This window comes from Tupaia chinensis, unplaced genomic scaffold (genome assembly GCF_000334495.1).
Source record: "Tupaia chinensis unplaced genomic scaffold, TupChi_1.0 Scaffold147918_1, whole genome shotgun sequence".
In the NCBI taxonomy this organism is placed as follows: domain Eukaryota; kingdom Metazoa; phylum Chordata; class Mammalia; order Scandentia; family Tupaiidae; genus Tupaia; species Tupaia belangeri.
Window position 1 is genome coordinate 1074985 of NW_006207768.1, and position 14784 is coordinate 1089768.

A 14784-nucleotide genomic window follows, 5' to 3' on the forward strand; every position below is an offset into this window, starting at 1 on the left:
CCAAGTACTAGTTGAGCCAGCGCTCCTGTGACTGCTTTAATAAACCAGAGCTTATTTAATATTCTGCGCTCCCTGGCTCACAGGTGAGGCACCTGCTGTTCAGAGAGGTTCAGGCCACCTGAGAATGCAGTAGCTGTCAAGCTGAGGGTGACCCAGGCGGGTCTGTGTCCAAAGCCAGGTTGTGAGGCACTTAAGAGCATCCATTTGACCACCATTTGTATTCTTCCTTCCTTGCCAGCCTTCAACATTGACTGCAGACTGAACTTTAGAGTTCATTCCTGCAGTTTCACCTGTTACATCTGAACTAGAGCCGTATTAAACAGGGGCTTCGCTACCAGAGTGTGTGGGCCTCCCACGCGGCCAGTTGGGCGTGGCTGCCTCCAGGTGAGAACAGGGAGGTTTATCAAGGACAGAAACCCACTCACCCTGTTGCCTTTCATTGCCAGGGTACAGAGCCTAGCTCCTCTCACATCCACACTCCTTGTCTCCTGACTGGGTTGGCATAGATGCTGCGTTTTTCCGGGACACACAAATGTACCTCTCCCTGTGCCATGTGTATACATACATGCAGATCCCTCCTGACCACACACACGTGCACACGGGCCTGCACGTACACACACACACGCACACGGGTGAAGAGAGGCGGTTCCCTGTGTTCGGCCACAGTTATAAATTGCGATTTTACATTTCAGCGACTGGAATCATAGCAGCGCGATCATCTCCGGTAAATGTTGGCCTTTGTAAAGAATGGCCCGTTCAGAGGTTTTCTGATTTACAGAGGACACAGCTGGTGGCCAGCCAAGCTGTAGGAACGCGTGCTCTCCTGGGCCCGGTAGAGCTAGACATGAAAAGGGCCCAGAGCCGGCACGAAAGCAAATAAGCGCTCTACCTTGAAATAAAGCATCGTAATTTATAGGAAGCCCGGCTCTTCAGTCCCAGCGAGATGCATGGGTCAGTAGCAGCTTTTTGATGTGGAGCATAATTGTCAATTGGTTCCCACTGTCTCCCTGTAGCTCAAGGACTGGGGATGGTTAGAAATGACTTTGAAACGCAGCCCTATAATCTACAATTTATTATGCATATTTTGACAAGCTCAGCAGCGTTTAAAAATGATTTTATTTAACTTTATTTATTTTAATTTGACTAGAGAGGGATGGGGGGCGGGGGGGGCAGAGTGAGAAAGCAAGCTGCCAGGTCCGGGACTCGAACTGCAGTCTGCCATGTGGGAGTCCAGCGTCCTTAACCACCACGGCACCTGCTGCTCCCCAATTCCATAGCATTTAAAACTGAAACTTGGCTCTCGCCCCCCACCTCGCTGGTACTGGCCTGTAAGAGCTGGTGGGTTTGTGAGGGTGAGGGGGTTAGAGACATCGGGAGGACCAGCATCTCCGTATTCTCCTTTCCTTGCCTTCCCTCTGCCCGAACGATAGAGATTTTATTTTCATTCCCACACTTTATTTCCTGTGCACCTTTCAGTTGCATTCATCGTGAGAATTTGCCTTCCCACCTACTCCTCCCTTCCCTCCTCCTGGAGGTGACTGCCTGGTTTTCGTCTTTTTTTTTTTTTTATCTGATTTTCCGATTGAAGTAATGGCACCACAGAGAGGTTTAGAATAGGAGCTGCTCTTTGAAAGGATCCTGTAATTAGTATGAAGAGCAGGAAATGATGAGGACCCGTGATCTGAACGGCTGCCTGCTTCCATTGCTTGTCTTCCGTGACATGTGAGTCTGGCAATCGGAGGGAGTAGAAGCTGCTTGTGCTCCATTCTGGGGACCCTGGCTGTGTGCCCTGTGGCGAGGGCTGTTCTATATAGCCACCTCGCAAGGTAACACTCTTAGGAAAGGAATGGCCATTAGGAAGTAATACAATAGGAGTTGTATCATTATGGCTCTTTTTTTTTTTTCTTTTTTTGGAGAGTTTTTTTGCTATAGGGCGTGTGCGCTTGCCAGAAAGACAGAGACAGACAGAGAGACAGAAAGTGAGAAATCACCCCCCAGGGGAAATGGCCACGCCACAATCCCTTCTCCTCCACTCTCCTCTTGGGATCTTGGGCATGCACGCACCCACGCCTGGCATGAGTTTAAGCTGCCGGGTCCGGGACTCGAACCGTGGTCGACTACATGGGAGTCCAGCGACATAGCCATTATGCTAACTGCTAGTCCCGCATTATTATGGCTCTTAACTTGTGTGTGTGTGTGCGCACAGGCCCACGTGCACGTGTGTACAGTCAGGAAGGATCTGCATGTATGCGTACACATGGCACACAAAGAAGTATATTTTGTATGTCACCAGAAAGCACCATCTGTGCAAACCCAAGAGGGAAACAAGGAATGTGGCTATCAGACAAACTAGACTCTGTGCCCTCGCAATCAAAGGCAGCAGGGTGACTGAGCTTATGTCCTTGATGAACCTCCTTCTTGCCTGGAGCTCTCGTTCAATAAATACTGGTAAAATACCTTTCCCAAACTTTTTAATGCTTTTATTTAAAAAAGAAAGAAAGAAAGAAAGAAAGAAAGAAAGAAAGAAAGAAAGAAAGAAAGAAAGAAAGAAAGACAATGAAAGAGAAAGAAAGAAAGAAAGAAAGAAAGAAAGAAAGAAAGAAAGAAAGAAAGAATGAAAGAGAAAGAAAAAGAAAAATTCTAATGAGCTAATAATACAAGATCGTGAGACCGGATGGGGGGAGAATTGATTTTGTTCCAGTCAACTTGGAGCCCTTGTCTTTCATGGAGAAGGGGAGGAGGGGTCTAGAACTCATCCTACTCCTCTCATAAGAAAATTGTGCTTTCGGAAAGGAGGGCGTGTGCGGAGCCTGCTGGTGTTCGAAAGCATCTTCTAGACTCCCATTTCAGATACGCCGCAGGGTACCTCACAAGGAGCAGGAGGAGATTCAGGGCTGGCACTTGGCATCGGAAATTAGTGTGGTGCTGTTGCCACTCTGTACCACCGAGCCTCGGGGGATGCAGTTACCTACCAGGAGTTTAATTAGAGGCAAGAAATTAGGCCTCTTTGTACAAATCTATGTAGGCACACACTCTCTGCACAGACACGTTCAGTGTATGCATTTAAATCTCCAAAGGCCTGTCTCAGAAGACTTTGTGTTTCAGTCCCAATTCCATCACCCTCGGTCCTCTCTGTCCATTCTCTCCTGCTGTGTGCCCACTGAGCCCTGACGGACCCCAGCCTGGAAGCCAGCCTTTTGGGGTGCAGTGGGCGACTTTCGATGCAGCCCAGTTAGTGTCTCTGACTTGCCCTTGCTGAAGTAAGCTCAGAGGGCTTGCGTCCTGTCCCCTCAACAGTGTCATTTCAAACCTGTCCTCCTGCCTGTCCCCAAGTACTGACACTGGGCACCTTAGCGCACTGCTAGAACTGCCTAAGCAATAGTGGGTATGCGTTATGGTGTGAAAGGTGTGAAATATATATGTGTATGCACACACACACACACACACACACACACACATACACATACTTCTTTTTTTAAAGCTACCCTTAAGCCCTCAAGGGCAGTATTGCTTTAGGATTGCTTCACTTAAATGCACATGTGTTTCTACTGCTCATGTTTAAAATTACTCTTATTTTTTGGAAAGGTTTTTGTTATAGGGCGCGTGCGCTCGACAGAAAGACAGAGACAGAAAGCGAGAAATCAGCCCCCAGGGTCATGGCTACACCGCAATCCCTTCTCCTCTATTCTTCTCTCGGGATCTTGGGCACGCACACACACGTGCCTGGCGTGAGTTTTAAGCCACCGGGTCCGGGACTTGAACTGCGGTCAACTACATGGGAGTCCAGCAACAGAGCCATTACACCAACTGCTGGTCCCTAAAATTACTTTCTAAAACTCTCCTTGTGATTCCCCCTCCATGATGTTCTTTGTTGCCTAAAACTAATGATACCTAGGGAACCAGCAGTTAGCGTAATGGCTATGTCGCTGGACTCCCACGTAGTTGACCGCAGTTCGCGTCCCGGACCCGGTGGCTTAAAACTCACGCCAGGCACGTGTGTGTGCGTGCCCAAGATCCTGAGAGGAGAATGGAGGAGAAGGGATTGCGGCGTGACCATCCCCCCTGGGGGGTGATTTCTCGCTTTCTATCTCTCTGTCTCTGTCTGTCTGGCAAGCGCACACACCCTATAGCAAAAAACCTCTCCAAAAAAAACACTAGTGATACCTATAATATTTTGTAACTAGGAAGTTTGCTCCCTAGAGCATGTGTCTGATTATTTAAAAGAAAATAGTAGCAGCTCTTTTGGCAGTAAATGATCCATTTTGATTTGATACTTTTTCAAAAGTTGCATTCTGAGCTATGGAAATGTTCTTTAGTGTTTGAACCTGTGTAACCCTTGGTCGGTGACAGTGCTGTCACCACCTCCATGCAGCGCAGGCTCCCATGCAGATGTGTGGGATGGCATGTTACCATTCTTGCTACTGCCTTACAAAAGCCTTACTTCTGCTCCCTCTTCTTCCCTCGGGACACTTCTTAACAGGTCATTGTATTTTCCAGAAATGGGAAAGGATAATGTTACTAGGGAAGCAAGAAAAGCAAAGCAAGAGCTCCTTTTAGCTGACCAGTCAACTGGATATTGACCACCTGTCTTCATGGGAAAGAAATAGATGGCAGTGAATAAGCGAGAGTCTAGTTTTCCAAGAAGCTCAATGATTTTCCCAAATCAATACAGCTCATCAGGCCTCAGAACAAAGGCTGCGGGGGAGGTGACAGTGATGGAAGTGGCTGTGTGTTCTTTTGTGTATTAAACCCTAAGGCCCATGGGGAAACAAGGTTTCTTTAGCTCTGTTTTTTTTCTTTTCTTTCTTTCTTTCTTTCTTTCTTTTCTTTTTTTTTTTTTTAAGGGCTTATTCAGTGCATTGGGGGGAATGCTTTCAGTTTATTATTATTATTATTATTAAAGACCTTATACTGATGATCAGATGTGTTTTTGAGACAAATGTGTGGCTGTCAAGTAAGAAAGAATACATCATCTTAAAAAAGGTAAATTAGAGCAGGATTTTGCCATTGCTTTTTGGTATTAATTAGTTAGGCTTGCTCCCCCCACCCCTTGCCCCTTATTTGTGAATTGGGTTTAGATGAACCAAAAAGAATGTCTTGGTGTTCAGATTAACCTTTGGCCAATGAAGAGTCCTGGCGGTCCTCTCACAAACATCCTCATGTCCTGAGAATCAGACAGACCCTAATAGGAGAGCTGCCGGCACCGGAGAGGTTATGATTAACAGAGGTGGAGTGACGCGCACACGCCCCAGCCGCCCACAGAGAAGCTCTATCCAAACCAGCAATTTTTACCCCTCCGGACCTTCCATCCTGACATGGAGCGGGGACCCAGAGTGGCGCGTCCCTGGGGTTTACAGCTGGGTGGCGGCTCTCTGGGGCTGGGAGTGTTTCATGACACTGCCTTTGTGAGCGTTGCCCTATCTCCCAAGCCCGTTGCCATCCCCTATTTGTTCAGATAAAGCCCAGTGTTCAGGGTGACTAATCGCAGCACTGCGTTCCAGATGGTTTGATTACAGGATGTGGTTAAAGTGACTCTTCAAACATTTAACCCAGCAGTAGGGCTCTTTTAAAAAAAAAAAAAAGACTGCATTTTCTGGTCATGTGACAGCACTGCTCTGTCCTCCTGCTCCAGACAGCGGCTCAGGGAGTGGGAACGCCCTGCTGCCTTTTGGCCGACAAGTGCTTTATGGGCAACCCGGGTCGTAAATTTAAAATTTTCCGAAATAATCACACACCGCACTTTGTCCTTTCAAGAGGAGCCATCTGAAGGTTAAAAACACGAAAGCTAGGCCAATGAGTAGGTGTACTTACTAGTCAGCTTTTGCAAAGGACCAGTATTGACTGTCACAGCACAACAGCCAAATACTGGGGGGGGGGGGGGGGGAACACAGGGGGGGGGAAAAAGCGTGCTGAACAAAGGAGGGGTGATAAATCGTACCTGTACAATAGTCACATTGTATAAAAATGTGTAGAGTAACCCGATACCTGAAGTGCAGCAATTTTACTCTGCACTCATGAAACCAGCATACACTGTGGCATTTTTATGGTCTCTAAGGTTTCACTCGGAGGAAAAAAAAATACAATAGGAAAGAAATGTGTAAACTCTGGAAAAAGAAAAGGATTATGACATAACTGGGTTACCATTTAGGGTGATCAGAGTGAGGTTCCTATTTGCTGCCCCAGTGCACACCAAGTCTCTCCAGATGTGGGTCTGCATTCAGAGTTCAGAAAAACTTCTGATTCCAAAGTCAGCCTTTGTCGTGCGTGGCAGAGACCTTCTGTCCCTGGGAGGAGGCACTTTAAAGGGTTTGAAACAGTCTTTAAACTGTAATACAAACAGTTATGCCAGTCCCCTGGGAAGTCAGGCCTTTGCCCAGTTCTGGAGGAAACAGCTTCATAAATACCAGGAATCTAAATGTGTAAACCACATCTTTAGAGTATCTCGCAGTAAAAATCTCTGCACCGAGAAACACTTGTCATCTTGTGGGAGAGGATGCTTACTGAAGAAGTATGGGGGTCACTGAGTGGGATTCAATCGTGGTTCCCTCCTCCGTCTCCACGTATGGGGTTGTCGGGAACGCCATGATGCATTTCTGCATAGACATGCAGATACCAGAGACAGTGTATCTAAGGGTGCGAAATGGCAGAGGTGAGAGAGAGGGACTGGGGGGGGGGGGAGAAACAATATATAAGAAACAAGACATGGAAAATTATTTGTTGGGGATAACACGCACGGTAATATTTTTGATTGAGCCAATATACAATGTATTCTGGATGGAAAAATCTCATTTTGTATACCGTAACGATGCACAGTGAATGAATGTACATAAATTTAAAATAAAAGTAAATAAATAAACGAACGAATGAATGAAAAATGCAGGAAAATACATAGTGACTTTCCCGATGACCTCCTAGGTCCGGAATGTGACAGGAAACCTCACTGTGAGCGGGGCGCTGTGCTCCCAGGGCCTGTGGGTGCAGGCAGGGCTCCTTTGTCTAGAAACTGCTGTCTGGTTGGAAGAGATGGGCTCAGCACGTATGTGGATGGGGAAACGTTAGAGGGATCACTCGGTATTAGGGGAGGACACATGTCTCCACGACATGGTGAGAGTTCATTTGTTGCTCACTGAATAGACGGGGTTGGGTGTGTCTGGCACGTTCTCGTTGTAGGAGGCCCCGATGAAGACGACTCAGCCACCGTCAACTGTGGTCTTTAAGGTCCTGTGGTCATGTTCATCCCAGCCAACTGGAAAGGACAGGAGATTAGAAGAACACCCTGTGGGAGGTTCTTTGGGTCAGGCCTGGAAGTGGCCCGGAGTTCACTCACTCCCCTTTCGTGGAACTGAGTCAAGTAGCCATGTTGGACGGGGAGGGAGGCTGAGAAAGTCTAGCTGTAGACTCAGAAAAGAGGTCAGCACTCTGGTGAGTGTTCCCCAGAGAAAGAGCTCTGTGTGGCCTGTGCTGGGGGAGCCAGGAGAGAACGGCCACTCTCGGTGGTGCAGGGCAGGCGTGTGACTGAGAGGAGGATTCATGCGGGAGATGACATCTGGGTGTCCATTTGGTCCTAACTCATTAGGACTTCAGTCTGCCTCGGGGCTTGGAGTAAGGACTCTGGAAGGTTCCATTGCAGGGATCAGAAGTATGGCAGAAAAACATCTAGAGAGACTCGAGTGTACTCAGGGAAGTGTGCCCTAGAGCGGAAGAGTACTCGCCGGTGACCATTGTGTCGCTTGAGTGAGACGCTGCGAAGCAGCCTGTGAGGGGACTTCCTGTAAATGCACAGCCAGGATGCGCTCTGCACCAGTTTTAGGTTAACCCAGGAGACACCGTTTAACAAGATGGCTGGAAATTAGACAATCTTGGGTGCGTGCTGGTGAAATCCTCTGTCATCGGTGACGCCAGAAGAAAAAAGGGACATGCTCATGGGTTTTGTACGGCAGTTGGCCTCCTCATCCCGTAGCTATTGCATCCTTGGGGCTTGGCTTAGCATGGTCTTAGTTTCTTAGGACTGTTATTGAACCAAACTATTGATAAAGATAGATTGGAAATCCTTTGCCCTGCCAGAAAAGCCAAACACTGATCCATGAGCTTTATCAAGAAAGGCTTTATTATGGGTGACATCAACCTGTGTAGACTGCTAGATTTACTCAAAAGAGTGGCGCCCCACGTGGGCTTTTATAGATGGATAATTCCTACCAAATCCTCAACCAGGTCTTGCCTATGCAAATGAAGTGTTGAACCGTGAGGCTCTGATTGGCCAACTCTAGCAGCAATCCCATTGGTCTAGTATTGAAACCAGTGCTGTTCTGATTGGTTACTCTGCTGCTGCCCGCATGTACACTCTGCTGCGTTTACTCAGGCGCATGCCCCTTCAAGTAAACCCACAGAACAGCAGTTAGCAACAGATCTTCCCGGTCCGAGCTTGTTGTGGCTTGTTACAATACCTTGGGACCTGTAGGGGTCTACTCTTACTATCAGCTGTTTAGAATTTCCATATTACTCATATGGGTGCCCAGTATTGTGTGGTTGTATCTGCTTTCGGTGCCCATCACTGGTCTTGGCAGAAGGTTGCTAGTCTAGGGTGGGCACCTCAACTGTCGCCTCCAGGGTACACTCTAGTAAGAGGAAGTAAGGAGCTATTCTATACATGCAGGTAATATGCAAAACTGTATTTCCGCTTCTGGATTACTGGGTATGCCTGTGTTGGTTCTGCATATGATCGCAGAGTCTGGAAGTAGACTGGATGGAGTTTTAGCCAAAACGTGGGTCTATAGCATCAGAGAGATACCTGATGTAGCAAACGCATGATGGCCGCGGCCACGTGGTGGATCTATAGCACCAAAGAGATACCTGATGTAGCGAATGCACGATGGCCGCAGCCATCTCCCTGACTCCTTACTGGAGGAGATACTACAACACTGACTGGAATCCTTTGGCCTGTAGAAGTAAAAGATTCAGGGTATGTGACAGATGCTATGTTCTTTTTAAATGTCCTGTAAATAAGGTGCCTTTAAAAACAACATTTTAGCCTCCGCATCAGTATCCAAGACAAAATTAAAGATACAAAGAAAACCCTGTGTGGTGAGCATGTTCTCAGACCATCCGTTGCACTCTTCAGCTGCAGTTTTGTTTTACTGGTAACAAGCCTCAGATATTTTTCAAATATAAAATCGTCCAGGGTTGGCATTATTATTTTTTGACATAGACCATGCCCAGGCCATGGGTGGAAAGGGGAGGGGAGGAAGCCCTGGTGAAACACTGGAGGTTGTGAAGATGAAAACCACTTGCACAGCGTCCCTAGCACCTAGCTCAGAGGCCAACCGTTTGGACAGAATACATGTGCATTCAGCAGTCTACCCCCGTTTGGAATAAATGTATTTGTATTCCCAGTTTATATAAGTGACAAGTATAACTTTATACACAGATTTCTGCAGTTCAAAATTGTACTTTTAAAGGGCTCATTTTCATCTTCACTTATTCCTTTAATAGTCTTCCATGTGTTTTTATGTGCGTGACCAGGAGTGACAACATGTTGGTGATTTTCCCATTTCAGCAAAGTGACAAACCATTTTGGATGTTTGGGAGCGGAGACACCACCTTTATACCTGGCCCTTTGCGATAGGATGTTGTGACCGTCCAGAAAGATTACAACGCACTGCCTAGTTTCTGGAACAAACGTTCCTTAAGCCTCATTCCAACATGGAGCAGATTTGGCTGTGTACAAATGCGCATGTGCATATTCGCGTGACTCCTGGGCTGATTTAAATACTCTGTGGCATTGTGAAGCGGCTTGTACTTAAAAAGAAAGAGACAGAGCACACATATTTAATTAGCTTTGCTTGGTGTAGACTGTTCAAAATCTCCCTGGGAGTACAGCATGTGTTTGTTTTGAGCTTTTTAAAATACTGAGTGCTTCTAGAAAAATAAGGGCGACTTACTTAGGCCCTTTGAAGTTAAAGATGGGCTTTTAGTTACAGGATTTTATTCCTACTGAGCGCAAACAACGACGAAAGAGGTCTGCTGGCGTGGCTTCTAGGAGTAGCAGATGTGAATAGTGGAGTGAGAACTAGTTTAGCCCTTGTGACAGTACCCAAAGAAGCAGTGGTGAAGTGCTTGCTTTGGATCTTTCTTCCCCAGCCCCAGGTTTCCCCAGATCCTGTTTGGGGCCTGCGCATTCGGTTCAGAGGATTGTGTGGAGGCGCGCGGTGTGGGGTCATGGGTTCGGCCACGCAGACCGCCGCTCTCATCGCACGGACAGACCTTGTTAGTGCAGACGAGCAGGTGTGGACCGAGCGAGCCGGGCAGTCCCCTCTGCCCTCGGGATGCTTCGCGAGCCTGTCCCCTGCTCCCAGACCCGACCGGCGTGCGTCCCGCCCTCGCCCTCGCTCCTTTCTCCCAGGCCCCTGCCTCCCGAGCTCTGGACGGCCGCCTTCGGCCCAGCCAATCAAACGCGAGCGTTCGCAGCGGCCGCTGGGGCCGCTGGCCAATCGGCGGCCAGCGGTTGCTGGAAACGCGAAACCCTTAGGGGAAAAGCAATAACAAAAGCCTTTCACTGCAGACAAATGTTAAGTGTCTGTGCAGACTTTTCCTGTTTTTAATTTTATTACTGCAAGAATGGAGGGTTTGTTGTTTCTTTCATGTTTCCTTTCAAGCAGTTTTAATTATACATTTGTGCTACATCAGGGACTGTGGAACGCAGTGATTCAGCCTATTGCGTCTAAAGCTAAACTGCAGTAACCTTCTGGCAATACAGATATATTCCTGCACTGTAAATATAGCTGACATGCTAAAGAATTTTAAGCAGCTGCAAAGGTCTTTGACACCACACACAGTGCCCCAGAGAGCAGATGATGAGAAAAGCAGCCTGGTCCTCCCGTTGCCCCTCCTGTCTCACCGCCTCCCCTTTCCCAAGGGTTGTGCTCACAAGGTGGCCTTTCCTTCAATTGTTGTCTTGTGCACACTTTGACCAAATGCCTAATTTACCATCGATTCTCACCGCGATATGAATTTTTATACTCAGTGGTTTAAAAAAAGTTCTTTTTTCCTGGGGGAATTACAATGGAATCAGCCGTGATTTGAGGAAATGCTTGCTTGGCTCCATCCTGGCTTTTCCCCCTTGCTAGTCTATCGCTACAAAAGACTGAGTTTACAGTGAGTAAATTCAGCTGTCACCTGAGTAATAGCAACATAGACCATATGGGAAACCATTTAAAAGTCGTCTTTTGAGACTTTTGAAAGAAAGCCATCCTTCTCACTTGAGGATGTAAGCCCCAGCCACTCAGACATTTTACCTGCTGATACAAGGCTCCCAAGGAAATGAGTCTTACCTTGTGAGGTTATGCTTACCCTGAGAAACCTCAGCCTGGGGTTCCTGTCAAATTCAAAATGGCAGTGGTACACCAGCTAGAAATAGACTGACTTATGTCCTCTTGTGTTTCCAAGAAAGGCAGAGAAAAGAAAACAAAAGCTCACGTAAATATTCCGTGTCTTTACCCTGATACTTTACGCATGTCTCGGAATCAACGGGCGTTAAAATAGATTTTAGAGGAGGGATTGAAATACATAAATGGCACGTGTCCTCGAGAGAAATGAAGAGGATGTTATATTTTGTTTCTCTGTGACATTTGGTATACTAAGTGCACTTAAGTTTAGTAATTCACAGATGCAGTGCTAAATTAAATTGTCTGCCTGCAAAGCAGTTGGGAAAAGCAGAATGGCTTGCAGGAAACAAGTGTGTTGGTTTTGAGATTTCTTTTCTAAATCCTCTGTGGCAAATGCTTACCAAAGTTGATTCTAAAGATAACCCCAAGAGCAAATCTATTGTGCACATTTATTTTCTGAAGAGGGCTATTTTAGGAGTCCTTAATATGAAAGAAACCAAACAGTACCAAGACTAATCATTGTCTCAGAGTCAAAGGGAGTGGTGGGGGCGGCGAGGAAGGAGAAATCACAGCTGATTGCTCCCTGGACTCTGAGCCCCCACCTCCCCTCCTATACCATGTTTATGCATCCGCATAATTTTTTTTCGTTCCTTTTTTCTTTTTCTTTTTTTAAGTTGCCATTATTTTATGTTTTTGAATTGAAAACAAAACTGCTTCCTTTCAGTCACCTTCTGATTTCAGCACCGGTAACTGGCGCTTGGTTTATGTTGGCTGCTTGCCAAACGAAAGCAATTACGTGTAATAATGGAAAAATTAAGAGGTGAGTGTTGCTGTTTTACAGCAGGACATGGCAAAAACCATTTCCTTCTGTCAGCAGTGTCTTGATTACACTCTCACACACAGTCTTACCCTTTTGGACCACAGGCACACGCGCACAACTGTGTGTGTGTGTGTGTGCGTGTGCATGCGCACACGCACACACACACACACACACAATTTCCTGTGGGTTTTAACTTGAGGTCACTGAAACCAGAAAGAGGAAGAATGCAAACCACAGCTTTTGAGAGCAATGAGAATAGAACTTGGCTGGCACAAAAATAAATAAATAAATAAACGAACTGGAAACAGAGTAATCTGTATTAATCGTGGTCCCTTTTCACCTCCCCTCCCTGCCTGCAGGTGTCCTAGTGGTCAATGTCACCTGGAGGAACAAAACGTACGTGGGGACCCTTCTGGACTGCACCAAGCACGACTGGGCCCCTCCCAGGTATGCGCAGGGCCTTTTATCTCTGCTCTTGCCTCTCCTTCCCCCGTCCTCTCTTGCAAGGAAACTAGAGAGAGATTAATAATACATAAAAGCCTGCCTGTAATTGAAACCAGGCAGAAGAGAAATGAGCGATTCAGGATTGAACCCAGTAAAATGCAGATGTTGGATCTCATTTCTGTCAGGAGATCTCCCCTCCTCACCCCTGCCGGCTCGCCTTTGTTTTCTTCTTTTCTCAAAGTGGGGATTTGAACTATTACACAGAGCCTGAGCAGAAAACCTGAGCTGTTTCTTTGTTTCTTTTTCTGAGGAAGACGAGAAGTCACCGGTAGCCTGTCGGGTGGCAGGTGTTGAAGTCATCAGGGGAAGAACAGGGCCTCTGTTTGTTGGTGGGGCCCAGTCCTTGGGCTGGGGGGGGGGTGTCACCTCCTCTATGCTGCCCCGTGGACATTCTGATTTCACCTGGCTCTTCAGGGGTTGCACACGTTGACATCTTTTCCTTGCTTCCCTAGGTTTTGTGAGTCACCAACCAGCGACCTGGAGATGAGAGGGGGCCGGGGCCGAGGGAAGCGAGCCAGATCGGCGGGGGGGGCGGGCTCCGAGGCCAGCTTCACCGAGTCCAGGGGGCTGCAGAACAAGAACAGAGGCGGGGCCAACGGGAAAGGGCGGCGGGGCAGTCTCAACGCCAGCGGTCGCAGGACACCGCCGAATTGTGCCGCGGAGGACATCAAAGCCAGCCCTTCCTCCACCAACAAGAGGAAAAACAAGCCTCCGATGGAGCTGGACCTGAACTCCAGCTCGGAGGACAACAAGCCGGGGAAGCGTGTCAGCACCCACAAGTGTGTTGGTTTTGAGATTTCTTTTCTAAATCCTCTGTGGCAAATGCTTACCAAAGTTGATTCTAAAGATAACCCCAAGAGCAAATCTATTGTGCACATTTATTTTCTGAAGAGGGCTATTTTAGGAGTCCTTAATATGAAAGAAACCAAACAGTACCAAGACTAATCATTGTCTCAGAGTCAAAGGGAGTGGTGGGGGCGGCGAGGAAGGAGAAATCACAGCTGATTGCTCCCTGGACTCTGAGCCCCCACCTCCCCTCCTATACCATGTTTATGCATCCGCATAATTTTTTTTCGTTCCTTTTTTCTTTTTCTTTTTTTAAGTTGCCATTATTTTATGTTTTTGAATTGAAAACAAAACTGCTTCCTTTCAGTCACCTTCTGATTTCAGCACCGGTAACTGGCGCTTGGTTTATGTTGGCTGCTTGCCAAACGAAAGCAATTACGTGTAATAATGGAAAAATTAAGAGGTGAGTGTTGCTGTTTTACAGCAGGACATGGCAAAAACCATTTCCTTCTGTCAGCAGTGTCTTGATTACACTCTCACACACAGTCTTACCCTTTTGGACCACAGGCACACGCGCACAACTGTGTGTGTGTGTGTGTGCGTGTGCATGCGCACACGCACACACACACACACACACAATTTCCTGTGGGTTTTAACTTGAGGTCACTGAAACCAGAAAGAGGAAGAATGCAAACCACAGCTTTTGAGAGCAATGAGAATAGAACTTGGCTGGCACAAAAATAAATAAATAAATAAACGAACTGGAAACAGAGTAATCTGTATTAATCGTGGTCCCTTTTCACCTCCCCTCCCTGCCTGCAGGTGTCCTAGTGGTCAATGTCACCTGGAGGAACAAAACGTACGTGGGGACCCTTCTGGACTGCACCAAGCACGACTGGGCCCCTCCCAGGTATGCGCAGGGCCTTTTATCTCTGCTCTTGCCTCTCCTTCCCCCGTCCTCTCTTGCAAGGAAACTAGAGAGAGATTAATAATACATAAAAGCCTGCCTGTAATTGAAACCAGGCAGAAGAGAAATGAGCGATTCAGGATTGAACCCAGTAAAATGCAGATGTTGGATCTCATTTCTGTCAGGAGATCTCCCCTCCTCACCCCTGCCGGCTCGCCTTTGTTTTCTTCTTTTCTCAAAGTGGGGATTTGAACTATTACACAGAGCCTGAGCAGAAAACCTGAGCTGTTTCTTTGTTTCTTTTTCTGAGGAAGACGAGAAGTCACCGGTAGCCTGTCGGGTGTCAGGTGTTGAAGTCATCAGGGGGAGAACAGGGCCTCTATTTG

The 14784-nt window shown here is 47.2% G+C and overlaps 1 protein-coding gene across 1 annotated transcript in view; it reads left to right on the forward strand.

The window, feature by feature from the left end:
* The window catches only part of ZNF608 (zinc finger protein 608), a 143898-nt gene that overhangs the window by 119836 nt on the left and 9278 nt on the right, over positions 1-14784 (forward strand). Inside the window, 2 exon segments of the mRNA XM_006169976.3 lie at positions 12561-12648; positions 13158-13291. Of these exon segments, the coding sequence (XP_006170038.1) occupies positions 12561-12648; positions 13158-13291 (222 nt within the window).